This window comes from Scomber scombrus, chromosome 22, assembly GCF_963691925.1.
Source record: "Scomber scombrus chromosome 22, fScoSco1.1, whole genome shotgun sequence".
Lineage (NCBI taxonomy): Eukaryota > Metazoa > Chordata > Actinopteri > Scombriformes > Scombridae > Scomber > Scomber scombrus.
The window spans coordinates 6,737,529-6,754,433 of NC_084991.1; the positions used below are offsets into that span (position 1 = coordinate 6,737,529).

Here is a 16,905-nt window from a genome sequence, read left to right on the forward strand (position 1 = left end):
GATAAATAAATGAAGGTATGAGGTAGTCCCTTGAGTGTCACTTACACAATATTTTATAATGAATCGTCACTTTTTGTCCTTAGTACTGAGAAAAGACTTCTGTGATAAGGCAATAGTGGGAAGCCAGTGTGTTAGTGTTCCCATGAAGACCAGGCTTATTAATAGCAGCTGTTTGGCAGCAAGAGGTTGAAAGGAATGCAGTAAAATCTCAGTGATGCAATAAGGGAACGGTCTGCATGACAAAGTGGAATGTATCACAATGAATCACGGGGCACTTTGAGTTGTACGTTGCTTTACTGTGATTTACCTGCAGACATAGACATATAGCAGCATTGTAAATCATCCGCTCCTATCTTAGCTTCATCGGAACAACACAATCATGTATTGACTCCCGCTGACAGGGAGCGGCGATAAACCACAAACTCCCTCCCGTAATTTCATCTTTTCCTTTGAGCCACAATAATTAGTTGTAAATAAATAAAACATAAATCAAACAATTAACAAACAGTAAATATCAAACTAAAATAAACAAATATATGGGGGGGGGGGGGTAACAGTAAGACACTGTTCTCATATCTCGTACCTTTGATCCCCCTGATTTACCCCAATTTGCAATGATGGGCTTGGACGCATCTTATCAGTATTTTAGTAGTAGTGAATAGGGTATATGATCTAAAACAATTTAATCTTTTATGTAGTATATATTTATAGACCTGACTCACAGGTTAACTCTTTCAGGCAGTGTAAACCATTTATTTAGTGGCATTTCCTCATCCTGAGTTAAAATCCAGTGATGGGTTTCCATAAATCCTGTTTCTCTCCAATATTTATTATGTCTTAATCATTTTTGTCAGATGTGCTGAATAGCTTTTGTTTCAACTTCTGTCTAAATGTTTCTGGCAGTTAAGGGTTTTCAAGCCAGCTGATTGATAGCAGCTGTTTTGGCAGCAAGAGAATGAACAGTAAAATCCTTAGTGGACTGTGTGCCTTAAAAAGAAGAGTATTAAAATGCTAAACTACTCCAAACTTATATTTTCCTTCCATTACCACAAGAGTTTTGCTTAATCAGTAACAGCTATATTTATCTAATCATGAAATAAAAAGTGACCTTTACCTTGTTAGTCATTTCCTCTTATCATACACACCTGTTATAGATCTTTTGGTGGTATATAAAAGTATTGTCCTGTCATTAAAATCTATCATATGTGAATCAAAAAGAAAGACACTCAAAAGAAGGACACTCGTTTTAGGTAAAAGTAAGCAAGTCTGCTTTTTTTCTTTAGTGTTTGAATCTTTTACAGCCAAGCCTTTTGTATACAGCAAAAACACTTCTTCACACAGAGCTCTTGAAACTTCTTAAAAAGGCATCACGTTTTTATATTACAACAAGGTGCTTGTAGAGAAAAATACAAATAAATTAAAACAAGAAAACACGGTCCGTAATCACTGAGCAATCGTCTGTTACAAAGAAATTTAAAAAACACCATTTTGAACATTAAAAAAACAGTTTGTGGTCCGTTTCAGTGTCTTTAGATAACCAAACATCTTTCCTTGCTGCTCATGTCCTGCTCAGCTATTACTTGAGGGAAACATGAAGTAAGGCGGTTTTATTTTAGGACCTTCAAGTCAAGCAGCATCAGATTAGTCCCAGGAGCATCACGTGGTGTGGCCCAAGCGGCATCTCAAATCGTTCTGGTATTTCGGCCATCGATAGCACGTCGTCCGTCATGAGGAAGGCAATTGGCCCGATGCGTGTCCACACACACCTCTCGCACAGCGGGCCGCTATCAGACTCACCATCAGTCTGGACACAGATAAAAGAGGAACACTTACAACTGATACAAAAATTCTGTTTGATTTTTAGTTTTTAAAAAAAATCACAGTCTTCTATGTTAATGACAAAATCTGTAGTTTTTATTACTGAGAGAAATGTAAATAGGCTTGTCACAATAACTACATTTGTTGGATGATATATTGTCTCAGAAATAATCGCGATAAACAATATTATTACTATTGTCATTTAAAGATCATTTTATACCACTGATATGATAATATAATAGTATAATAATGCAAGGGGGGCAGGGGCTGGGATTAGAGAGTGGGTGCTTCTGTAAAAACACAGACTGCCATAATGGGCTGGGAGTTATTTAACTTTAATTCCATATAAGCACTATTAAGCAGCGCTGCTCGCTTCTACAGTCTCCACTCAGGACGTACACAGTGAGGAATGGAGGACACTACTCGCTTAGCCAATGTGACATGAAAAGTCTCTTAAGATGCTAATGTGGCGATATTGAGGTCAAAAAAATGATCGAGGTCATGTCCATGTATCATACGATAAGTCCATATATAGACATGATAGTGTTGGTAATTACGTTATTGTACAATAAGTGGATACTTATTGTGACAGGCCTAAAGGTAAAGTATTCTTACGTATTTCAGCCGTTTTCTGCACATGATGAAAGATGAGCCCGGTGTGATGCAGTTGGGACAGTTTCCGATGGAGCACGGGAGAGGCTTGTCCACCTTCACCAGGGTGCTAGGCATCTCTGACTTCAGGAAGTATTCCTGAAGATGACAGCAGGTTTATAACACAAAGTAAGACTTTAGCCAGCCTCTTTTAAAATCAAATCCTAAATAATGTGAATATGCAAAATATATTTTTATATCCATTTGTATTTATTTCTGTCTTTGGGAGGAAATTGAAGACAATAGTTTGAGTCTGTGTGTTTCAAATCAGGTAAAGCTGGCCCTGTTGCAGAAAGTGCTTGAGGATCACTTCCTGCGGAAGAACACACCACAGACATATTGTGTTATTGCTAATGCTAAATTTAGTCTTGTTTCTCTGCAGCAGGATGAGGTGGGTGTGACTGCACTATAAATGCACCCAGTATATACACCGCCTTCTGGCCAAAACACATAGATACGTACAGTAGTAGTAATGATAAAATATGTGATATGTCATATAGTTTGTTCCATCATTACTTGGAAGTCGGAATTTCCGAGAACCCATTTAAAAATGTCAACTGGAATGCCCCCTGAAGTCCAATTTCTGACTCAGAAGGTTGGACGAACGTCACTGGCCGCAAACTCAAAATCCAAGATAGTAGCCTCAACAACATGATAGTTGAAGTAATATCCTGTTTTGAGCAGTTTTGTCTTATCGGTTGTCTTATCTAAATCGGTTGTACACACAGCACTGTCTAACTTCTATCTGTGGACATGTTGCTACGGTGTTGTTCGCACAAAACACAGCGAGATATGCGTTTTTATCAACTGGTATTGCTGCCGGACGCTAACCTGGCTAGAACTGGTTTCCTGACTTCTAAACTGGGATGATTCAAACTCGGGTGCGACATCATTCTCGGCTCAGACTTCCAACTACCGAGGTTAATGAAACGCAGCATTAGTAGGAGAGGCAAGGCACTGGGGAATGCGCAAAAACATCACATCCTTTGAATTTCCGCAGAAAATCCGGGCCGGTAAATTCAAATAGAAATCAATCCACAGGCTGTTACAGGCTACTGAGAAAGTCGTGGAAGTTCTCACTTTTTACTTTGTACCTGCAATGCAATTAGATTCCTTTCCCTCAGGGTACCAAAAGGTGTGTCTATTTTAGCATGTTAATGCAACTTCATTACCAGTAATGTGAGATGCGTGACTGAACATACTGTTGATTTACTGATTAATCTGATGTGTCAGGAGACTGCCAGACGTGTTCATTCTGAACTGATGGGGGGTGAAATTCTTTTCTTTTCTGTGGTTTTTATTTCATTTCCCTCTTTTTAGTGTGTTTTCCTGTATGCTTTGAATGTACTTTCTTGCATGTTTTCATTTTCTTTCATCTTTTTTTTTTGTATTGCATTTTGGTATAATGTTGTGGGTTTTTATAACTGTATTGTTTGAGTAGCTATTGCCCAGTGCAATTGTTAATGGGGATCCTAATAAAATAAACTAAGCTAAAGTTGGTGCTTGGTGCCAACTTGGTGAGAAAACCTGCATGTCTTTTAAAACAAAACCTCAAATATAGCATATGAGTGGTCACCAGCTTGTTCTGTGTGGTTCATTTTCATCCTAAACATATACACACGTGGACAAAATTGTTGGTACCCCTCTGTTAATGAAAGAAAAACCCACAATGGTCACTGAAATAACTTGAAACTGACAAAAGTAATAATAAATAAAAATTTACTGAAAATTAACCAATGAAAATCAGACATTGCTTTTGAATTGCGGTTCAACAGAATCATTTTAAAAAAACAAACTAATGAAACAGGCCTGGACAAAAATGATGGTACCCTTAACTTAATATTTTGTTGCACAACCTTTTGAGGCAATCGCTGCAAATCTAACGACTTCTGTAACTGTCAATGAGACTTCAGCACATGTCAACAGGTATTTTGGCCAACTCCTCATGAGCAAACTGCTCCAGTTGTCTCAGGTTTGAAGGGTGCCTTCTCCAGACGACATGTTTCAGCTCCTTCCACAGATGTTCAATAGGATTTAGATCAGGGCTCATAGAAGGCCACTTCAGAATAGTCCAATGTCTTGCTCTGTTTTTAGCTGTGTGTTTTGGGTCATTATCCTGTTGGAAGACCCATGACCTGCGACTGAGACCAAGCTTTCTGACACTAGGCAGCACATTTCCCTCTAGAATGCCTTGATAGTCTTGAGATTTCATTGTACCCTGCACAGATTCAAGACACCCTGTGCCAGATGCAGCAAAGCAGCCCCAGAACATAACCGAGCCTTCTCCATGTTTCACAGTAGGGACAGTGTTCTTTTCTAGGTATGCTTCATTTTAATGTCTGTGAACATAGAGCTGATGTGCCTTGCCAAAAAGCTCCAGTTTTGTCTCATCTGTCCAAAGGACATTCTCCCAGAAGCTTTGTGGCTTGTCAATACGCATTGTGGCAAATTCCAGTCTCGCTTTTTTATGATTTGGTTTCAACAGTGGTGTCCTCCTTGGTCGTCCCCCATGAAGTCCACTTTGGTTCAAACAATGACGGATGGTGCGATCTGACACTGATGTACCTTGACCGTGGAGTTCACCTTTAATTTCTTTGGAGGTTGTTCTGGGCTCTTTGGTTACCATTCGTATTATCCGTCTCTTCAATTTGTCATCAATTTTCCTCCTGCGGCCACGTCCAGGGAGGTTGGCTACAGTCCTGAGGACCATAAACTTCTGAATAATATGTGCAACTGTAGTCACAGGAACATCAAGCTGCTTGGAGATGTTCTTATAGCCTTGACCTTTAACATGCCTGTCTATAATTTTTAACAGGTCCCTATGGTCAAATTATATTCAATCTATTCTGGGGGTACCGTCATTTTTGTCCAGGCCTGTTTCATTAGTTAGTTTTTTAACAATATTCTGTTCTGGTTTTTCTTTCATTAACAGAGGGGTACCAACAATTTTGTCGTGTGTATGTATAGATTTAATTGGCATGGGCGATCCACTTCCATTTCAAATCTATGTATGATTTACAAATACAATAGAAGTATTGAGTTGTACCTTTTTTTCAGAATTGCAGTAGTCTAGAGATTTACACAATCTCCAGTGAGGAAAACAGCACAAACAAATACTGCCAGATGTTTGATGTTAGATGTTGGCTCTAAAACCAAAGCTGGTCTGTTGGTTGATTGTTATGAAATGTTTTTGTGATTCATAGTCTCTTTTGATTTTGATCTCCTGACTTGTCTTCTAATGCCAGCATGAGGTCTATAAATGTTTGGGGGGGGGGGTGACCTGCAGCATAGGTCCCTTTCCAGAATCGAACCAGGGACGCTGCCTTTATGTGGCTAATCAGCTACCAAGGCGCTACCTAAAAATGTTTTAAGTGAAATGTTGGCTGGATTGAAATTTTGACAGCTGCACTTTGTGTTTAGTACCAAATACACAAACATAGCTTCAGTGACTGCCTTTGTTGTCACATCTGCTCTCTGAAAACCAGAGACGGTAGAACAACAACTGGATCCACTTTGCATCAGATCCCTGATGGCAATGCAAGCAGCTTCGAAAAGGAGCTAGAGGCAATCTCCATTGCCAACAGTTCCTCCCTTTTAAAAGCACTTCAACTAATCCAGATAAAATAAAAACCTCTCAATTGAGTAATTTTGGATACAATCTTTTCCAAACATATGCCTAAATAAACTGTTCTCGGTTAAGCAAAACACTTTCAAGTTTAAGTTATTTGTTAAGTATGAGAGTGAAAGTCTCAGGTTTCAGCCAATGCAATGTCCTGCTCATATGAATAAATGTGTGTATGTATATTATGGCTGTGTGATCTACATCAGGCAGGCTGCAGGCTGTCAGGGTCCATTGCACAAAAGCATGATGGCCTGGTGGGAAAACTGTCCAGGAGACTGCTGATTCAGGCTTCGAGGCTACCATACTGTAACAGTCCATGGCCGGGGAGGCAAGGTTTTTCTTCTGTCCTCATTTATAAAAAGTCAGAATTCCACTACAGCTGGGCCACGATGTATCAAATGCATATTATAAGCAATCCCTGTAATCCTATAATACTGCAAGATTGCCCGAGTGTAAGATTTCCTGTCTGTCATTTACAAAAGACTGACCCATCAGTGACTCTGCAGGAATTCCATTTGAAGCACTTAAAATACTTGACAACACATAAAAAATTGAAGTTGGGCAACCACAGCTGCCTACATGGTGCAGAATCAAATGTCAAGTGTAGTGGTTTAGAGTGCAGGAAGTTAATGGAATTAATGCAAAGGAAGATAGTGTAATCATGCTAGTATAAATATGTGAGATAAGGGACTTTCAGAACCACAGCTAGACAAAAAGGCGTCAGAAGGAAACCAGAATGACGGAGGCAGTCATTTTTAAGAATGACACAGGATACCGATTGTTGATGTTTTTGGCCATGTGTGGGCATTAACATAAAAGCAGAAGCATTTAGGATCAATGAAGTGTGTGTGTGTGTGTGTGTGTGTGTGTGTCTGTGTGTGTGTGTGTGTGTGTGATCGTGTCCTTACCCCAGCTACTGTGAGAATGTGATGGATGTTCTTGGTGATGATGAGCGAGCTCCTGGCACGAGTTACCGCCACATACAGCAAGTTCCACTCATCGTCTTCAAATTTATCTAAGCAAGAAAGAAACATATACATAAGAACTAAACATGTTTCCCAGAGGAACTATCAACAGTAAAAATATTCAATATTTTGTCGCTTGCATTCTAAGCTAGCTACTCAAGAACCAACGGACCGGAAGGCGTATGTATATACTGTACAGTAGGTATACAGGTAGAGGTTACGATAAGAATCTCTTCCTAAAAGGTCAAATTAAAAGCAATTAAAAGAAAGGTTTGTCTACTCAAACGCACCGAATGCGAAGGTGGGATGGTGGTGCAGCTCATGTCTGGGAGACGGAATCTTGGCAAAGTCATCGGAGACCATCACAGTGTCGAACTCAAGACCTTTCGCCTTGTGAACCGTTCCCAGGATGAAGTCTTGGATTTGGCAAGAGTGAGTGGAGCATACAAGAGAAATAAATTACATATTAATGCAAAATAATAAGAGATTTCTCAAAAAAAAAACCTGATGCAGATATTAAACTATATACAACTCTCTCTCTCTATATATATATATATATTTTAAAAAAAAAAACATAATTACAAAAGTAAGTCAGTAAAGCTTTATATATAGAACTTGTTGAAACACAGTGACATAGTGCTTTACACACACATACACAATTCAAACAAATAGATTAATAAAATAGTGTGATTTACAATAGAAAACAGACCAAACTGAAAAACAACAGCACATGAAACAGGAAGGCTTGCTGATATAAATAGAAAGAAACAGACAAAAGAAACCAACCAGATGATTTATTTTACTTTTATAGTTAGTCTAGTTCACAATTTCCTGTTTATCTCCTCTTAAGAAAATAAACAGGAACCCATTAATGGCAGATATGAGAGGGTCAGAGTGACACATGATAATATCAGTTCAAACTTTCATTTCACTTGAAACTGAATGTGTCACTTGGGTTTTAAAGGAAGTGGTTCCCACTTCCTTTAAAGTCTCTGTAAATACATTTAAAAAGAAAAACCACAATGAAGTTAAAACTGTACTGTTTATATTTTTGATGTCTTGACACTTTTTAACCACGTGTGAGTTAATGTTTTAGTCTTCTTGATTAAGACCTGTAATAAGGGCCTCATTTCTTTTTAAGGTTGCTCAGATTGACTCTCTGAAGATACACGATGTTCAAGTGCATTTTACATGTGTGTATGTGTGTGTGTGTGTGTGTGTGTGCATACCTGCGTTGTACATGTCACTTTCGAAGCATTTTTCCAGGCATGTCACCAGGTGCGGGATGCGACCTCTGTATCTTTCCACGGTGAGGAGTTTGCTCTCCAGCTCGTGATCCTCTGTCTGCTCGGCGTACTTCTTCAGGGCCATGAAGCGCTGCTCTTTTTTTTTTGCGAAGGAGCGGATAAGTGGATCCTTGATGGCTGCAGCAGAGAAAATTCAGCAACAAATGTCAAAACGGTCTTTTGTTGTTGTTGTTTTTTGTCTTCCGGTCGACCGTGCAACTTTTGTCCTCCAGCTCTAGTTTGACTGTTTATAAAGCATAAGGTTTAAATTATGACCCAATTCTGTGTTAGACCTTTTTAGGCAACTTCATTCCAACTTATTACCACAGGTTTTACACATATTTTTAGAAATGAGGGTCAATATGCCTCATTGAAATACAATGATGTCTCATTTAGGAGTTTAAAAAAGGAGAAATTATGAATTATTTTAACTAAATTTAAGGTCCGAGGAAAATATGTTGATGGATTATCACAAACTGGTACGGTAAATGTCAAAGTTCAGTCATTATACTGCTTTCAAATGTTTTAATGGCGGCACATAATCACGCCTGTTGTCCTCGGGTAAATTTTGAACTGAAAACAACAGGAGGGTTAAACAAATACATCACAAGCCAAATTTGTGCATTTATAGGAATCTCACATTTTATTTGATAGTGTGCTCCTTGCATCAGCCTCCAGATGTCCAGGATCCTGTTAAGGCCAATACCTTTGACACCCTGTAGGGAAAAAGTTAGACCTGTGAACCCTTATCAATCAATGTGCCAACATTTAGAAAGATTAAACATTTCCTCCCCAGCTTTAAATGCCTTCTCCTGCCCTTTAAAATGAACAGAGAAACAAAGTATACTTAAATATCAGACAATGATTTCTTTTCAACGGAGTCCCGAAGTGGCCAAACAGAGGCAAATAAAAGTATATATCAATGCCCACATTTTAATACACTACACATGAGATACAATTTGTTCCCACCTTAATGGTTAATTTATGGCACATGGGGTAAGTGCATATATATATAGACAGCCAGTACAAAAGAACAGCCTCTCTCACAGAAGCATGAAGTGCAGTTCACCTGCTTCAAGTATCAGGTGTCAGAATGTGGCTGTCCATTGTTCCTAAATAGTTAGAATAGGAATATAGTATAATTAAAATAGGATGGGGAAGGAGAGGATGTAGAGTATGAAGTGCCGGTATTTAAAATGTACTTGGAAAATAAAGAGATTCTGATTCTAATAACAGGATATTGAATGGATTTTTGGCCGATGGCCACTCCGGGACACCGTACTTTTTCTTTTAACTTGACACATTTTCTCACTAACAAAAAAAAAAGAAAAAAAGAAAAGCAGTGGTTGAATGTAAAACATGCTTGCTACTACTTCTTTTGAGATGTGTGTGTGTGTGTGTGTGTGTGTGTGTATACACTCACTCCTACATAGTGGATGCGGCAGTTTGGGTTGACATCGGTCAGCTCAACTGCTTCGTTGAACATGCTGGCGTTGGTCCTCGATAAGACGGCCGTCTTCCCCGGGCAACGACTCACACCCGTCCGCAAAGCCATTTTAACCTGGTCTGCAGTCTCATCAGACACACTGCCTGTTGCAAACGGAGACATATCAATGAAATAATGATGTAATATTAACTTTCCAAGGAAGAAAATCATGCCTTTTTTAATGAACCTTATGGTAGAATATCACAGTATTTACCTTTCTGCTTCCCTCCTACTAGAATCTTCTGAACATTCTTGCACACTTTGAGGATGGTGGCACCAACAAAGGCGATCTCGGCACCGAACCGGAAGCTCTGGACAAAGACAAGAGAAACTTACGATTACTGTGAGAAATGTATACGGAATGAAGAAAAGGAATCTCTGTGTCTAAGTTTGTCCTTTGTGTATCTCTTTAAACTGCTCACTTAATATACTCCACGCTTAGAAAGGGAAGCACAGTGTAGAATTTGGTGTAATTTCTGACCCCATGTCCAGACAGAAAGTATTGTGTAAGCATATGAGCAATGTAATGTACATTGCTCATATGCCAGATGTGCTGTTGATCCTGCGTCTCCAACATTCTTGAAGTGCTCACAGCCTGTTATAAAATGAACTAAACATGTCAAAAATTTCCACTGGAAGTTCCAAACTAGTTGTCTCATGCGCTCAGAGAATGTGGTCATTGTGAAGTGAGACTACAAACAACAGCATAAATCTTTGGAGCAAACATACTCGCTCAAATCCAAACTGGAGGCACAGCAAACATCGATCTAAGAGCCCAATATGATCGATCCACTTTTTTTAAATGCAGGACTTTTTTTTACTTGAAATTAGAAAAGAACATATATTTTAGGGCTGGGCGATATGGACATAAATCAAATATCACAATATTTTAGACAAAATACCTCGATATCGATATTACAACAATATTGTAGAGATGACTGTCGATGCTTTCACAAAATATTTACACTATCTTTGATAAATAATCATCAGTAATGTGGATATATATGAAAAAGTGGGTGAAAAGTAAATAACAGAACAGTCTGGTAAGTTCAGAAAAGTACATATTTTACTGTTATGCAGCATTTAGTGTATGAGGAAGCTGTTGTTTGGAGAATCCCTGCTTTGTTGTTTGGAATAAGAAGTTCACTGACCTTGACTGCTTCTATGCAAAGGTTTGTTTGTGTGTGTGTGTGTATGTGTGTGTGTGTACCTGTGTGAGGTAGTAGATGTGCGTGTGGTCGACGATGTGCAAGGCGTTGACGGCTCCTTTGAAGGTGTAGATCTGCTGGTGGGGATCTCCGACCAGGATTTTCCCACATTGCTGAGACAGCATCACGTCCATAATGGCTGAGAAAAGAGGAGAGAGAAAGTTGAACACAAATAATCACAGTAATTATGTTTTTTTACCTGGAAAAATTGTACAGATCTGTATGACACACCTGGAGTACAGTCCTGAGCCTCGTCGATGAAAAGGACATCGAATTGGTCGGATAGACGGGGCTTTTGGAGCTGCCATAACTTAAGGTAACCTGGAACGAAAAGTTCCATTAAACACCTGAGGCATTCCTTCTGATAGAACACAATTATTGACATTCATTTCACCCCATTTCCTGTTAGCCGTACCATCGTGGGTCATGTAGAAGGCGTCGTTGTTGGTCTTGACGAATTCCTTCATTTTGTCCCAGATGTTCTCCGCGTCACGGACAAAATACTATAATTTAAAAACAGAAGTTTACAAGACAGTTTAGCAACAAGAGGGTTAAAAGAGCACAACAATTTCAGTTGATGGTCATTTCGTTGAACAACATCCATCAATAAAGACCCCAAGATTTGATCTATACTTAGGTTTGTGATTCATCTTTTATTCACCATAATTTAGTCTACAAGCCAGGGATTCGTCTTTGAAGTCAAAACCAAAGTAAATCCTGAGGCTGTGTGTCATTATATACATTATTGTTCATACGGTACCGGTTTTTCATTTTCAATGACGTCCTTGGTGGGGACATGACTAATGCTGATGGTATCGTCTGCCGAAGCCATGAATGTGTTGAGGGTTGTGGCTACGACTTTGGCCCTCCTGAAGCCGCCGCGGCCTTTAGGTAGGACTAGGTTGATGGCGAATGGCTTCAAGTTAGAGGTCAGCTTCCCAATCGACTGATAGCTGCACAGACAAGATCACAGAAGCATGAGAAGTGATGCGGTTTTACAATGGAGATCGACCGCTACACCTTGCACTGTCTCGGCAGCAACATAGATTCTCACCTCCTTCCGATGTCTTTGAAGGCCAAGGAGTGGACGGTCTTGCAGTGCACGTTGCGGGGGAAGCGGCGCTGCGCCTCGACGGCCACTGACTTGTTGAAGGCCACGTAGAGGAAGCGGAGGTGCGGCCGCTGCTCTGCGTACTTCACCAACATGGTCGTCTTCCCCGTACCTGTGGAGAAACAGCACGGACCTTTCAGACATGAATTCACTACAGACCCTCAACATTTACAGAAACACCACACTCAACATTTAAAACTTTCGGACACACGTTTACTTCTACCTGTTAAACCTATTTTTCATTCACTTCATAGCAGACATACCGCCCTGAAGAAACCTGTCATTACATGGTAGAAAGAATGTAGAATTTAGAATTTAGGCTTTTAAAGTCTTCAAATTAAATCTATAAAGAAAGAACGCCCCCTGGTGACGTTTTAGACATTTTACACTTAAACTGGTGTTCCTATTACACACAGAGTCCTCTGAATGTGGCGGACGGCAACAACCTACAAAAATTCTGGAATTAAACTTTTTTTAAATTCGGATGTAAATGCTTTGGATCAGAGCTGGGCTAAATAATCTGAATCAAATTTACACAGACAGTCTTTTGTTATTTACTTTGGCTGCCGTACCTGCAAAAGCCATGACCTTGACCACATGGTCCTCCTGGATCTCGTGACCGAGGATCTGCTGCTGCTCATGGGTGAGCTGAATCTGAGGTCGGCTAGCAGAAACACACAAAAAGACGCCTTGAACACATTGCTAAACCTTGGCAGACATACATAACTTCAGTTCTGTTTATATACAAATCTGTTGGCTGTTCTACAAACCTTCAACAAGTTGAACATATTTGTTGCGGCTCCAAAACAGTTTACAAAAGCACGAAGTTCTGTCCTACACCCTACAGGAAATCTGGACCTCACCTGCTCTCGGAGCTGACAGGGAAGGGCCCGTTCTCCATCAAATGAAGCACATAGTAGATGTTGTAATGCAACCTGTAGAGGCGGAAAAGAAAACAGGCTTGTGGGAAGGCTGACGAGCGCGATGACTGATGAGTGAATATAAGAAGCTGACATATGCAGCTCTCACCTGTCACTGATCTGAATCTTGCTCCTCTTCATCGCGAGCAATATCATGGCCACGTGGCTGAGGTATTCTGTGATGGCGGTGTACGACATGCAGCCGGAGAGCAGAGACACCAAGGCCTGCACGTCACCCACATTCTCGCATAGGATCAGTATGACAGCCATGGCCGCGTACGGGTTGGGACCCTGAGAGTCAGACATACACTATGTGAAAACCTTAAAAGTTCTATAGAAGTCATGTACACACTGTCAACCGGTTCAGTGAAAGAATGATGACAGCATCCTACAAACTTCTGGAAGGATACCGTGAATATCACTATGAGATCATCAAATGTAAATGACCCATGCTCTCCTCTCAAGACATGTTTTAAGACGTATATAAAAAAGTGTCAAAGTTATGTCTATTCAAGTTTCAATATCACAACTTGTGTAAACTGAATATTGGGCTAGCATTGGCTACAAACTATTTATGATGTCACAAATCCTCCTGGCAGCCCGCCCCTTAAAATCTGATTTCCAATAAGCACACAGAAACATTTCAGTAGATGAATGTGAAAACAAACTCTGCATATACATCATTCTGCACAGTGAAGCTTAAACCTTCAACTGTGAGAGCAAGAAGAAACACAGCTTTGAGTGGAAGGGGATTTTGACTTAACTCAAGCTGAAAATAAGATCCACTTTTAAACCCCATTTTCACTGTATGATTATCAGATGACCTTTGTGTGTGTGTGTCTGTGTCTGTGTGAGAGAAACAAACCTTAATACTGAGGTTTACGCACTGTGGAACCTTCGGAATTCGTAATCTGATGGAGGCTTCAGCCTGAGGGTAAAGGCGATGTTTCTTAACACACTCCAGGACGTCATCTGGCCTCACACGCTCACCCACCTTATGCTGGGCCATTACGCTGAACAACACAACAAAGACAGGATAATTACCACAGTGAACATTTGAAAATAGGTGCCAGCCTTTCCAAACTCTTGCTATTCGTCCACAACCTCACATTTGATCCGAACTGCTACCAGCTTTGTTTTTCTACAATTGGGCAGCTACATCTGAGGTTTTGCTAAAGAGGTTTTTCTTTTAGGTTTTTTTTAAAAGATGAAAATGCTAACTTACACAACAAAATTTCGCATGGTCTGCTGGGAAAATGCTGGGTCTGTTATGCCGCTGCTAGTCAGGGAGGAGAGGACCTCCAGCACTGTGTACTTCTCCCTCATCATGAAGCGATAGTATTGTTTCTTGAAGGGCACGAACTGCAAAAGAAAACACACACACATATAAACAAAAGTACACATCCCTTTTACTACCCTCAGCGATTGCTGCTAATATAACTTGATAAAACTCTGCGGTGTGTTTAACCTTGGTGTCCTTGACCATGTTGCTCCAGCGATGGCAGACGCGACTGATGTTACGGTAGAGGTCCTTGGCAGGCAAGAGGCACAGTACCTGCCGCAGCACCTCCTCTGGAAGGTCATCAATGCAGCCCTGTGGCTGCTGCAAAACTCTGCTGCTGCCCAGGAGCCCATAGTGCTCATCAGGGAGGGGCTCAACTTCCTCTTGGTTGTCAAATTCGTCATCATGCCCGAACATCTCTGCCGTCATCCCCTCCAAATAGTCCACGTCCTTCTTCTCTGTCTCAGTCTCTTGCATTTTTTCAGCAGCTAACAGAGTGAAATCGTCAATCTCTTCTTCTTCCTCCTCCTCGTCAGGGTCTGGAGCCTTCACAGCAGCTAACAGGCTGACATCATCATCGCTATCGTCATCGTCCTCCTCCTCTTCCGCAACATTTGGTTCTCCTCTGGGAAAAACATCTCCATTGAGTCCATTAGTGCAAGTTGAGGAGCAGGGCTGAGCGGATTTTTGCGGGCTAGTACGGATGACTCCAGTCACTGAAAAGAAGTCATGGATGCCCTTCTGCTGCCCTGCAGGACTTCCTGAGGCAGATGCTGCTGGTAAGAAGACAAGAAGAAAACTAGATTTAGTGACTGAAGTCAATTTTATGACTTCTAGCTTTTTTTTACTGGACAAAAAATGTTTTTTAAGTACACATGTAGAGAAACAAGTGATGTGTATGTAAATGGACTGTACTTATATAGCACCTTTCTAGTCTACTTAAAGCGCTTTTACACTACATGTCTCATTCACCCAATCACACACATTCATACACTGATGGCAGGAGCTACCACGCAGGGTGCCAACCTGCTAATCAGGGGTTAAGTATCTTGCCCAAGGACATGTTGACTGGAGGAGCCGGGAATCGAACTGCCAATCTTACAATTGGTCGACGACCGCTCTACCTCCTGAGCTTAGTTAGGAAATATCTCTTATGTTATTAAGGTGTATGACAGTGTACGTTTTTTGCACATTACCGCACTTCCGTCTCTTGGTGGGAGTCCTGGGGTAAAGCCCATTTGGGTTACGACTGCCATGCCCCTGGTTGATGGTTTGGGGCAGGGTGAGGGCGCATGTTCCCTCTGCCTGTCGTCCCAGTTCATCACACTCCTCTGCGTTCAGATGCCTCCTCTTGGCCTTCCCTAGGAAAGCACACAACATTATGTCATGTCAGCACAATGTCAGCTGTTCTACCTATACAGTATTTACACTATTCAGTCCTTAATGTGTGAACTTCATTAGTATTTATGATAGTGGTTAGTTAACACGTTAGTTCCCCCTTTTTTTTATTGGTGTTTGTTTGTTTTGCATGAAAGTGAATGTGTGTGTGTGTGTGTGTGCTGGTATTTTAAACTTTGCTTTAAATGACTATCATGTTGATAAATTGTTGTCATGCTGCTGTTTAGCCCCTTGAACTGTGTGTCAAAACACATTTGACTTCATTGGCTCACCTGCAGGACTCTAAAGTTTATCATTGTGGATATTTATTAAGTTTATGGTCCTCAACCTTGTGTTGCATGCAGATCAATAACACATTTATAAAACGAAAGTAAAAATCCTCCTTTATAAATCCAAGAAAATGAGCAACTTTAGCTTGCATATTGCATAAAAAGCAGAGAAGCGTGAAGCTGTTTTAAAACTATTTGTCTCGCAAGTGCATTATGTTTAACTACAGGCCTTAACTTTACTGTTATCTTACCTTTAGCTGCCACCTCCATCTTCGTTTTCAGTGCATCCGTGTTTTGGTGCGAAAGCCAAGTAACTTGTAATGAGTTCAGTTTAAGTTAACCAGGGTCAAGTTAGAAACTTAGCAAAAATGACGTCGTTGCATTATTCATTAGTTTAACTTGATGGAATAACAAATGAACCTTCACGTTTATTTTGGTAAAGTTAACGATAAACAACGACTGTTACCAGCCAGTTTAAATGTATGCTAACATTACAGCGACCACCAACACTTAAATGTGCAGGATAACTTAATGTCCACTAACTATCTATCGTCATTGACTGTATTTAAACGGTGTTAAACGTGAGCATATTTACGTTCAGGTGGATAGAGACATTATTTAGGAAAACACAAATCAACATTGTGGAATTTTGTGTTGGTGAAGAAGACACGTGATTGGCTGGCGCGTCTTCTTCTTTGAATTCTATTGGCGGTTAGCAAAGCAGCGTTAATGCACAGTATCGCCATCTACTGACTAAAGTTGAGCGGTGCAAGGCTGACCTGCACAAACTAGATAGATAGAGAGATAGAGAGATAGAGATAGATAGATAGATAGATAGATAGATAGATAGATAGATAGATAGATAGATAGATAGATAGATAGATAGATA

At 40.3% G+C, this 16,905-nt stretch overlaps 2 protein-coding genes across 4 annotated transcripts in view; one reads left to right on the top strand and one right to left on the bottom strand.

The window, feature by feature from the left end:
- The window catches only part of optn (optineurin), a 413,618-nt gene that overhangs the window by 287,431 nt on the left and 109,282 nt on the right, over positions 1–16,905 (top strand). The window lies entirely within an intron of this gene.
- On the bottom strand, positions 1,257–16,648 carry fbxo18 (F-box DNA helicase 1). Of its 3 annotated transcripts, none has more exons than XM_062443612.1 (21): positions 16,268–16,648; positions 15,551–15,710; positions 14,536–15,122; positions 14,293–14,429; positions 13,933–14,080; positions 13,177–13,358; positions 13,011–13,082; positions 12,720–12,811; positions 12,091–12,259; positions 11,797–11,989; positions 11,452–11,539; positions 11,268–11,357; positions 11,039–11,175; positions 10,043–10,139; positions 9,766–9,932; positions 8,983–9,058; positions 8,286–8,480; positions 7,347–7,472; positions 7,000–7,106; positions 2,434–2,568; positions 1,257–1,804 (listed from the first exon to the last, which is right to left on the bottom strand). In XM_062443612.1, the coding sequence occupies exons 2-21, from the start codon at positions 15,669–15,671 to the stop codon at positions 1,637–1,639; spliced, it is 3,087 nt and encodes a 1,028-aa protein (XP_062299596.1). In that variant the 5' UTR covers positions 15,672–15,710; positions 16,268–16,648; the 3' UTR covers positions 1,257–1,636. The 3 variants fall into 3 exon arrangements, with proteins under 3 accessions (XP_062299596.1, XP_062299595.1, XP_062299594.1); XM_062443611.1 differs by having other exon boundaries at positions 15,546–15,710; XM_062443610.1 differs by having other exon boundaries at positions 14,536–15,125; positions 15,546–15,710.

Coding starts and splice junctions, on each gene's coding strand:
- fbxo18 (XM_062443610.1), bottom strand. Junction 14,430..14,535: donor ACATGGTCAAGGACACCAAG/GTTAAACACACC, acceptor TTTCTTTTGCAG/TTCGTGCCCTTCAAGAAACA. Junction 9,933..10,042: donor AGTAGGAGGGAAGCAGAAAG/GTAAATACTGTG, acceptor CGTTTGCAACAG/GCAGTGTGTCTGATGAGACT.